Here is an 11,336-nt window from a genome sequence, read left to right on the forward strand (position 1 = left end):
CGTGGCAGGTGGGTGACCGGCGTGCCCAGCCGGGACTGCTGAGTCAGGGCGGTTGGAAGCAACCCGAGGGCCGGTAGCAGCGCTGCGGCTGCTTCCCCCGGCGCCAAATCCCTCCCTGCGTGGCTTCATGTCTGTGTGCTGTGCTGCGGGCAGGCTGCCAGGGCCTCGCATCTCTGCTCTGTGTTTTATTGCTCCGTCTGGCCTGCTCTTGGTTTTTTGCCACCTTGCTGCTGTGCAGAGTCCTTTGAGTCGCTTGTAAATTGCAGTGAGAGCTGTGTCTTTTCCCATTACAGGATGTGTTTTGGACAAGTTCTCGTGCTCACTTAACTTAGTTGTGAACACCAAGGGGATAAATGCTCTCTTTATGTGTGTCTTCTCCTATTGGTTCAGCAGTACTTGGGGGATCAGAAGGGTGCTGCTGGGTTGAGGTGCAGGTGATGAGAAAGAAGAGCTGTTAAGGGCTAGCAGTGATTAGTTACCGTGTCTTCATAGCTCAGCTGTGTTGTTGTTTCTATTAGCTATGTTGCTCATGTAATTTGTAGGAGGTGTGGAATGGCTGAGGAGGTGTGCCTCTGTTCTATGCTTTTGTGATGGTTTTGAGGGAAGCAGTCTGAAGTCCCACAGAGGCTGTGCGGAATTCATAGCTGCTCGCCTACCCTCTGTGATCTGTTGGAAGTTGTCTGTCCTGGCTGCTTATGGGGAGTGGTATTGAGCTCCTGTTGGAGTCTGTTGGGCTTCAGTTTTGATAATTTGTACCTCCGAAGCCAGGCAGGAAATGAGATGTACCTAAACTATGCTCTCCTGACTGGAGTGAGCTCTGATGCAATTAGGAATTGGTGACCAGAGGCAGCTGTGTGTGGGTGTGTGTGGTTACACCATAGTGCTACTTCCATGCTCTGCTCATCCCTGTACACTCAAATGAACACGCTGTCCATCATCATCCTGGGTGCACTGGAGCTGACGTGGGGAGGAAGCTGGGTTGGCGCTGATCCGCTCTCGAGGAGTAGGGCATTGTTTGGAAGTGAGCGCAGAACAGGGTATGCCTGTGTCAACATCAGGCCTCCAAAACCTCATAAAGCACAATCAGAAGAGGCTGTCTGGGGTCCTGTGGGGTGAGGCAGGGTGTTAGCCTCTCTCTGTGCAGCTGGCTGCGGGTAACTCTCCATGACGCAGACATGCTAATCTGGATCTGGCACTGCTGCTGTGCGTTGGGTACACGCATGCTCTTCCTGCTTTGGTCTGGTGTTCTTCTGCGTGCTTGTTTGCATGCCTCTCATCAGCTTGTTGGATAGGTTGCTGAGAGGCGAACTGAGTGATCAGTCAAATCTTGAGTCATTTTATAAAAAATTTTGTGGGATATATTTTGAGAAGAACAAAATGTGGCTTAGGTTAATGTAACACATTAAAACTCTTTGAAAGGGTAGAGAACAGCAGGACAAGGGGAAATGGTTTTAAGTTGAGGAGGAAAGATTTAGGTTGGATGTCAGGGAGAAGCTCTCTTACTATGAGAATGGTGAGGTGCTGGAACAGCTGCCCAGAGAGGTTGTGGATGCCCCATCCCTGGAGGTTTCGAGGCCAGATTGGATGGGGCCCTGGGCAACCTGGTCTAGTATTAAATGGGGAGGGTGGTGGCTCTGCCTGTGGCAGGGGGGTTGGAGATGCATCATCCTTGAGGTCCCTTCCAGCCCTGGCCATTCTGTGATGTCTGAAAAGCCTGTCCTAGTTTGAATGAAATGAGGGGCTGTAAGCAAATGCTGAGACTCAGTGATCTTGTAGGGGAAAAGGTAGGGATGGACTGTGCCACATAGGACTCACCCTTTTTGTTATTTTTCTGTCCTAGATATTGCTGTGGAGCTGCTGCAGAAAGTGGCTCCCAGTCCTATCCGCAGACTCCAGAAGAAATATGTGTCTCATGTGTCTCGGTAAGAAACAAAACCTGTCCTTCATGTCCCATGTCAAAACTGAGGGCTCTAGTCTCACCTGTGACTCTCTTCTGTCACCCAGGCTGGCACTGACATTGTGATTAGTCACTGGTTAGTGTCAAAAAGGAACTGGGGACAAGTGGCAAGGCCAAGCAGGCAGTGTCAGGTTGGTCCTGCTCTGTGGGATGCAGAAATACTCTCGTTAATGGGACTCTACTGGCTTGGATCAGCAGCTGAGCAACGCTCATTGTGCAGCCACAATGAGCCTTGGCTGAAGCTTTCGTAGCATGCCTGACTACAGGCAGAGGTGCTCTTTGGAGAACTGGCTGTGCCCAGAAATAGGAACTAGGGCTTTCTGCTCTCCACCATGTATCTCCTGTGCTTTCTCTTGCTGCAGCTCAGCACAGTGGCACAGAGCAGGCAAGGCTGGGTTGTGTTGCAGCCAAGTGCTTAACTGTTTGCTGAGTCCCCTGCACTTAACTACAAGGGGAGAGAGCAGGCAAGTTGTGCTATGATGACATGCACGTAACCTTTGGGATGGCTCCTATGTCATTCCCACAGGGAAGCTTGTATCTCACCCTGCTCCATGATGCTGGCGCTTGTTTATATTGAGAGACTCCGGCACCGGAACCCTGAATACCTCCAGCAAATCTCATCTTCAGACCTCTTCTTGATCTCCATGGTGAGCACTGTGCTCTAGAGGGTTACTGAGTTGGAGGTATGTCTGGAGGAAGCTGAAATTCTGTCCTTTATGCTGTTTTTAGATGGTTGCAAGTAAGTACCTGTATGATGAGGGTGAGGAGGAAGAGGTATTCAATGACGAGTGGGGAGCAGCAGGGAAAGTGGATGTCCAGACCATGAACACGCTGGAGATGAACTTCCTGAGTGCCATTGTAAGTGAAGCCAGGATTTCTGCTTTTTCCTTCATGTACACCTGTGAGGGAATAGAGAAGGATGTGTACAAGTGCTGGTTGGCCTGTTTGGTCTGGACTGTGCTTACCTGTCACTGCTGTCCCTGCAGGACTGGAGTCTCTACACAGACCCCCGGGAGCTGTTTGAAGTGCTGAGCTGGCTGGAAGGACGGTAAGTGTGTAGCTTTTCATCCCTCCTGGAACCTTGTCTCTCCCACTGCTTGGACTTATCTCTCTGCATTGAAATAAGAGCTTGGGTGCCCATGGGCCCTTCTTAGGCTCTGCAGCTTCCTTCCACAGCCATGGTGCCTTGAGTGGGGTTTTCTGTAGAAGTGAGGAAGGTTCATGCCACAGCCACCCTTCTTGTTTTTCCTGCAGCGTGGCAGAGAAGCAGGGCATGTGGCGCGGATGGTTCACCTACACGGATCTGTGTGTCCTCATGGAGCAGTCCATGTGGCAGCAAGCACTGGGCCAGTTCTACCAGCAAATAGTGAAGGTATGGGCACGGGAGAGCAGCTGCTTGCAAGAACATAGGGCCCAGCAGGCCACGCGTTTAGAATAGGGCTTTCTTTTCCACTGTGAACTTGTTAGACTTATCTCTGCTGAAAATGGAAGCTCTCAGAAGCTAAACCATGTGGATTTGCAGCTGTCCTGATTCAGACACTGCAGCCTAGTGTTGAGCTAATCTGTGTGCTGTGTTGAGCTACTATCCCACAGGTGCATGGACAGAAGGGCATGCTGGTGGCATGGAGGGAAGTGGGTGCTAGCTGGGCATTTAACTGTTAGGAACTGTTAGGTTTTAGCCAGGGCATTCAGTCCATGCTTTCCATGGACTGTTTGCTACTTGCTGTTAGGAATGTGGCTGCCTGCTCCCTGGCCTCCAGCTCTGTGCTGGTGGAGCCCTTTGCCATCGTGGCTCTTGGGTTGATGTGTTGGGGAGAGTGTGGGACGTGGTCAACCACAGGGAGTGTGCCAGTGGTCTGAGCTAACTGTCAGTTTCTCTGCAGCTGGCCTGCCTCCTGGGTGTGGTGTACCTGACCGGCTTTGCAGCTGTCTTCACTTCCATCGCCGTTGTGCACCGGGCTGTGTGCATGAGGAGCACCAGCAGTACAGCCATCCGTTCTGCACTAATCCCTGTGGAGAGTGGCTGCCAGCTGAATGCTCAGCCAGCTCTGGCTCCTGAGCAGCCCCAGCCCAAACTGCCTGATGTCTCCTCACTCGGCAGCACTCATTGCTTAGGGGAGAACGAGACGGCTGAGGAGCCACATCGTGGGGATGTCACAGCGACTGCGCTCTACCTGTGGCACAGTGTGATGACAGCTCTGTCCTATGTAAAGGCACCTGACATAACCCTGCGCAAGAGCCCTCTACAAGCTCCCCTTCGGAAAGTACCCACTGCCTGTGAGAGATTGAATCGAACTGCTCCTGTCACAGCCCCCAACCAGCCTGGCCCCTTTGGACTTGCTGTGCTCCTGGCCCCTCCGACGCTCCACTGCCATGCCTGCTCAGCTGCTGCCAGGTCCACGTGGGGTGCGTCCCCCAACCACAAGGACTGGCTAGACCCCCTGGGGCTGAGGCAGTGCTTTTTGCACACAGCCCTGGATCTTGGCAGAATCAAGAACTTTATTTTTCCCAGCTAGGAGCAGAGGACAGCGCCTTTCCCCTTCCCTCCTAGTGTGGCACAACTCACTTCCTTGCACTTCTGGGACCTCTGATCCCTGGGGCAGTGCAGGGCTTATGACCTTGCATTACTTCCAAACCAGCATTTGTGTCCCCCACCCACTCAGGGCAGGGGTGTTCTTCACTTTGGGTGCTGCAAAGCATTGGGGCTGCTGGGACAGGATAGGGCAAGTTTCGTTAGCTGGAGAGTAGAAGTGGCATGTTGTTTGCTTGGGATACTAGGCTAAAGGGGAGTGTTGTACCACTTCCAGCAGCAGATGAGTGGCCTTTGGTGATGGTGGGCAGAGGTGGTATGTGGCATGTAGTAGGCTGGGGCGGTGTTTGCAGGCACTGGGGCAGTGACCTCAGTGAAGGTGCAGAGTGGTTTTGTAAGAGAAGGGGTGCCTGGGAGAGGAGGTAGAAGAAGTGGGGAGTGAGCAGCCTGACCTGGCTGACCTTAGCAGCTATTCCCAGTGGAATACCAGACCACTTCTCAGGAAGTACTATGGTTGCACCAAGAGGGGATCCCGATGTGGCTATGCCCCAGGGAAAGGATGTACCCTACTGGATTTGTAGGTGTAGTGGTGAGTGTTTAGCTTCCTTATCCTGCCTGAGTTGGGCACTTGGGAAGTGGGCTATTCTTGAACCCCAGCTTGAATCCCACTGCCTGCAGTTGTGAGCAGCGGTGCCTGACTGCTCCATGGGGTGGGGAGATGGCACCTTGTCTTGCTGACCAGCTCTGCTCAGTGTGCCCCTTCTTTTTACTGTGGATTTTACACCTGTTTTTTCACTCTTTTGTAGATGCAATTCTCTTCCAATAAAAGTAGTTCTTGCTGTGCACCTGCTTTTGTCTGCTGAGCCACTCCATGCTGACAGCAAGCATATCCACATTTGATGTGTGTTTGCAGTTACATCAGGCAGAGCTTGCTCTCTGATTCAGAGTGTAAGGCAACGAGCCCATGAGCACTGAGCCCTGTCCTGTAGGGCTTGAGAGAGACCAGGCTCTCTGGTGGTGGGGGACAGGAATGATGTTGGGGCTGATGCCAGGGGAAGGTGGGGCAGTGGAGGTTCCCCATACATGGGAATGCAGGGAATGCATGACCTTCCCTACTCTTTGCTCCCTGAAGGCTGTTCAGTTAATGACTGAGCTCTGAACAGGAAGGGCTTTGTGCAGTCACAGCTGTGGTCACTGCCCTGTGAAAAAACATAGGCATTTCCTGCCTGTGGTGCCATGGGAAGCTTCCCACCCACAGTGGCAGCTCTCATCCCTGCCATCCTTGTCCAGGTTGCAGGATTCAGCACCAAGACTCCTACCTACATTGGGTATGTGGTAGTCCTACATCAGAGACATCCATGGCATGGGCACACTGCCTATGGAGGGAATGTCAGGACCTGGATAAGTGTTAATGGGGCCCTCATTCTGACCACTGACATCAGAGTGTGGGTCTGTTGGCTGAGTATTAGCAGCTGCGAGGAACGCAGATGACGAACATTCTCCCTGCCAACAAATGTCAAATCCCTAAACATTTCACTCAGTTAATATCTATTTGCCAGCTAGCAAACACCGTGAGCAGCAGAGCATAGATTTGAGCTCAGTTTCTTTCCTTCCTCAAGTAATACATGTGTGGCAAGATAGGATTGACTGTTTCCATTGCATGTCTTTCCGTTTGCATTTCAACCTCACAATATTATGAATCAGTTTTACTATCCTAATTTGAAATGAGAACTAGCCCTTCTTAAGAGAACTCTTCCCGCTCTTAATTATCTTAGCTGGATTTTGCCTAGATTCTCACAAAATATTCTTCTCATGTCTGCATTCTTCCATCTATTCTTTCATGTTGGTCTCGTTTGTGCACGCATGTCATAGGTTAAAGGAACACATCCTTGTAAGCACAACTTTTGGATGACTTGTTGCAGAGAAAAGGATGCTGTGGGACTAACATTGATTTAGAGTGTTCGGTTTGTCTCATTAAACAGCATTTGGCCCCCACTGGTCCTAAATAAATGGTTAATTTTTGTAATGGAATTTTATAGGAGGCTTTGGCAGGTGTTTTTATTTGTGTGTGTGCTTGCTTTCTGGGTGTAGCAGAAATGCTGAGTCACAGCTTGAAGCAATGATTGAGCACCTGCCCAACCCAGGGGAGCTCAGTTGCATGCAATGCAGCTGAGTGACCAAAAGGGCTGGAGCCAGGATCCACCCTTTTCCAGACCTCATTTAACGGTTGGCAGTGGAGGTGAGGATTTCTCTCTGGAGTTGCTTGTGTAGCTGAGGTCTTCTAAGGGTGAGTAGGCTCTTTTCTTTGTTTCTGTGGTTGTCATGTTTGGTAAATCCTTGCATGTTGTAGCCTGGTGCCGTGCTGCTCTGCTGTCATTGCTGTACTTGCTATTGTGCTGTACTGCAATGCTTTTGGATCTTTAAACTTGTTTTAAAGCATTGTAATCAGAGATTCTGAATTATCCTTGAAGATCCTGGGAGTTGGTAAGCATGCATCAGTTTCACTGAAATGAGAGCTGAGGTGTTTGTTGTTTTTTTTTTTAAGCAAGTACTATAATATTTCATGTCTGTTTTTAACTAGAGATCCCCAAGTGGTCTATAATGGTGAGTGCTAGAGGGCAAATGCCTGCTGCTTGGGGAAAATAATCCTGCTTCCACAGAAGAATGCAGTGATGGGAAGCTGTCACAGGTGGGTGAAGTACTTTACAAAGATTTAATCTTCCTATATTCACAGCTCTAGCTCTAAGACAAAGGATAACAACTCCTCATGGATGGAGGAGGATTAAAAGGGCTTGGGTTGTGGACCAAGGCAGTAAAGTTTTGTAAATGAAGATGTAAGAACCATCTCCAGGCTGGGGATTCTTTTCTTGCTGTTTATCTTTTCTCCCTGACTTACAGGTGCGCCTTTCTACACTGACTTATTTATTTTTTTGTATTATGCATCAAGGCCCTATTTCAAGTCAGGATGGTGTGAAGCTACCTGCTGCAGAGAGAAGTCTTGCTTGAAAGGGCTGACAGGTGACCTGTGTGAATCTTAGCCTCTAGTTCAATTGTTTTACAGTGTCTGTGGAGCTAATTTCTCACTTATATGGACAGAATTGAGGTGATAACCAGACTAAAATTTGCTCTTTGAAAACGTAAGGTTTGTTCCCATGATGTGACATACATCTAGCTACTCAGAAAAGCCTTAATGGGGTATTTCTGTGTGCTGCGTACAATTAAATATAATTGTAGTGAGTTTCCACAAGGTAGGAATCATACCTGCTAAATCATGATAGTTTTTGACACATAACATACTAAAGAAAACAGAGTGTGATCATAATGGGGTTTGGAGGCTATATATGTGTTATGAGAAGTTAGACTGTTAGGCTTATTTTTTCCACTTGGTTTAACCTGCTGCCCTATGGGCCTCTTGTCAGTAGAGACTGAGGCAAGCTAGACGTTTTTCCCTGAGCGGACAACTTGTTTCACCTGAGTGTGTGTACACTAATAGCTCAGTTCTACCTGCCGTCCTTTAGTAATGGTAGGCAAACCAAGCACTACTTAATAATAAAGGCTGAGTAGACCCCTGGCAATGGGATGCTGCATGTACTGTGTTCAAGAGTTCCTTGCTGGAGGTCATCTCGTTAAAATATTTTCAGATGTGTTTGAGAATGTGAACGGCTGTCAAAGGCAGAACCTGCAGTGGAAGTCTTAGATGAGGCTGTAGCTGTGGAACGGCACAGAAGCTCTGCTCTGCCATTTAGCTGTGGTGCTCTCTGGGTATGAGACAACATGAACAGTTCTTTTTTTGTCTTCTGAACTTCTGCTAATCAGTACAATCCAGATCTTAGCAGAGAATGAAGGGAACTTGGACAGTTTTCTGACTGCATTAGGAATCCTCACTTCTATGAAATCCTGCATAACTGTCTCCCCCTCTTCAGTTATAATGTTAATGGTTATGTATCTGTTCTTCCTGCCTCTCTAGGTAAAATAGTGAAGCATGGATGGATGCTAGCACTCTGGTAAATGTCAAATTCTACTCTTCCGTTTGTTGTCACCTTATTGTAGCCTCCTTTACTTGAGCTGAATGAACTCAGTGCAGCCTCTTTCTACTGTATCCATTCTGTGTCTACAAATCAGATCAAGATCATTAGCTAACATACTAACGATGATGTTGTGTGGCTTAAAAAAAAATCACTGTAAAACATTTGGTTCTGTATGCATTTGATTTGGCTAGAATGAGTACAGAAAGAATCAAATAAAACAGTGTGAAGTGGCAATATTTGGGATTGGGAACTTTTATCTGGTCCAGTGATAGAAGAGAAAATTCGGCAGCCTTTAAAGTATTTTGGATTGAAAAAGGGAATGTTATCCTGCAGCTTTTGATTAGAAACTCTGGATCCATCACCTGTGGAACAAGGAAAACCATCAGGTTGCAAGTAGATAGTACAACTAGGAGGCTGTTTTAGGTCCAAGACAACCTTGCACCAAGAACAAAGAAATCAGGGAAACCTAATTATTGACATTCTTGATCCAGGAAAGGAGAGGAGACTGACTTCAAATATTTATTGGGGGGAAGAAAATCTCAAATCATGAGAATGATGGACTTTGCACTGGGGCAAAAAGCAAAATATCTTGAGTTCAGAGCTCAGATATTGAGTTCTTGCTTAAAACTTATGCAGGTATCTTGATTTTTTTATTTTTTTATTTTTTTTATTTTTTCCCCTACATCACCCAGCTCCTTTAGGTATAGGCAGACTTGTATTTAGGTAATTATGTGTTGGGTTTTTTGTTTTTTTTTCTGAGGCGAGGATCTTGGTTAGAGATGGCACTTTGCATGTTACGTTATTGCAATGTGTAATTTCACACAGCAGTCTATGTTCCACTCTGCAGGCAGTTGAACATCATCTCTGCATAGAATCATAGAATCACAAGGTTGGAAAGGACCTGCGTGATCATCTAGTCCAACCATCCTCCTATCACCATTATTTTCCTCTAAGCTACTAGCTGCATCTCGCCCTAGGGAGCGGGTAGTTCATTGGCTGTGCCGTGTGATCATATCACAAAAGCCTTGGGGATTCTTGCTGTTTAATCTGCCCTTAATGAAGCCTGCCAGATCACCTTACAGTGTTTGTCACTGTTTTCTGGCCTGGCTGTCTGAGCTTTGGCAAATATTTCTGCTTCTAAAACAAGGAAAATATAGGCCTTCAGCTGGGAGTGTTGATTGAAATTGAAATCTATGGGACACTCAAACAGAAATCCACCTTTGATCTGTATCCTGTGTGTTCTAGGCTAGATGCGGTCAGATCGGCTTTAATTCCCATAATGACCGTTTCCTTGGCTGAATTCCAGCAAGATCCATGCTGGGACTGAGATCAGACACAGGACCTACCTGCCCTCTGGGGCAGGCTGGTGTTCAGGAGCCCTTGCTAGTAGAGTTGATTATTGAACCTTTGAGTACTGAAGTTGCCTCCTGTCACTTTGCCATTCAGCCTTTGTGAGAAAGGATACGTGTAGGCAGTGAATTCAAGATAATGGGTATGTTTGAATTTCATATGGGGAGAGTATTTTCTTGTAACCCAGATGAAGCTGCCAAGCTCACGGAGGGATGTCAAGATTTCATTCTTGGTATTCCCCACTAGCAAAGTCAGCTCTCTGCTAATGTGGTGGCTTTTGTGAGTGTCGTCCCTATGAATTACAGAAGTCTAGACAAGGGGATCTGCAGGCTGAAGTCATGCAGTTAGAAACTGACACCCTGGCCCCCCTGTCTGTTTCTCTGTGCAGCTCTCTCTCCCTTTATTTTCTGCTAAGATTTTTTTCCCCATCCAAATCACATCATTCCAACTAGACAGAAAAAGGACCTTTTCTCTTTAAGAGGACTATGGGAAGAAAGAGGCTGTTGTATCAAAAGCAGTACATCTGATAAATGGGCAGCGTTCTGGAATTATATGTTGCTTGTCTATGTAAAAGCCTAGCATGAAATGAATTGAGATGGCGTGTGAAATAGAGATGCATCTGGAATAAGGTATGTAATTTTGTACAAGCATTTCTATTGATGCTCCTCTTTACCTTTGAGCAAGGCCATTTGTAATACTGTGTTATTTGTAACATTGTTATTTTTTTCATAGGGCTGATGTAATGTCATGGGAAAAGATATGGGAAATGCATAGTAAATACTGCTGATATAATGTTTTAGATAACCACTGGAAGTCTGCCTTTCCCAGCTGTAGGATAGCTATCACGTTCAATGACATGTGCCAAACAACATCCAGGTCACAATAGCTCAATTCCTCGTGTTCTGAGCTTAGTCTCTGAGAGACCATTATTGCACATCCTGAGCTGTCAAGTGAAGCTTGTACTCCTGGGCTGAGATAACTCTGTGCTGGATGGAAACAGCAAGTTCACAAGTTACAGCTGCATCTCTGTATGCTTGGCTCCTGCTGTACAAGCAAATCTGTCTTTTGTTAGTCTAGCTGCCTTCTCAGCAATATTTCAGCCAGGTCGCTTGTGAGATCAGAAATCTGGGTAGCTTGAAATCCCCGGGTAACTAGAGAAAGAGTTTAGGATAAGAAAGGTAAGTGCTGTAATGTTCCTTCTTAGGCTAACTTAATGGAAGTACACTGGTGGTAGTGAGATGCCTAATGCCCCTACACCCTATTATATGCGTGAGGAAGCAACGAGTGACCACAAATTAAATATTTGCATAGGTAAGTGGAGATGGATCCAAATTCATGCTCCTTCCATGCTGAGCTGGAACTTAACTTGGTCTATTACTGTGCTTAAGCTGATAATCCATGCCGGGAGAACTGATACAGCTATGAGAATGATGTGAGCTTTCTCATTTTATGTCAAAAGTTTGCCTTAAAA

General features: G+C 47.2%; 1 protein-coding gene across 1 annotated transcript; it reads left to right on the forward strand.

Annotated features, from left to right (window-relative positions):
• Positions 1 to 1,504: 1,504 nt before the first annotated feature.
• CNPPD1 (cyclin Pas1/PHO80 domain containing 1) lies at positions 1,505 to 6,523 on the forward strand. Its single transcript, XM_010713791.3, has 7 exons — positions 1,505 to 1,513; positions 1,789 to 1,922; positions 2,484 to 2,604; positions 2,687 to 2,815; positions 2,944 to 3,005; positions 3,212 to 3,329; positions 3,841 to 6,523. The coding sequence occupies exons 1-7, from the start codon at positions 1,505 to 1,507 to the stop codon at positions 4,471 to 4,473; spliced, it is 1,206 nt and encodes a 401-aa protein (XP_010712093.1). The 3' UTR covers positions 4,474 to 6,523.
• Positions 6,524 to 11,336: the final 4,813 nt, after the last annotated feature.

Source organism: Meleagris gallopavo, chromosome 7 (assembly GCF_000146605.3).
Source record: "Meleagris gallopavo isolate NT-WF06-2002-E0010 breed Aviagen turkey brand Nicholas breeding stock chromosome 7, Turkey_5.1, whole genome shotgun sequence".
NCBI classification, from domain to species: Eukaryota; Metazoa; Chordata; class Aves; order Galliformes; family Phasianidae; genus Meleagris; species Meleagris gallopavo.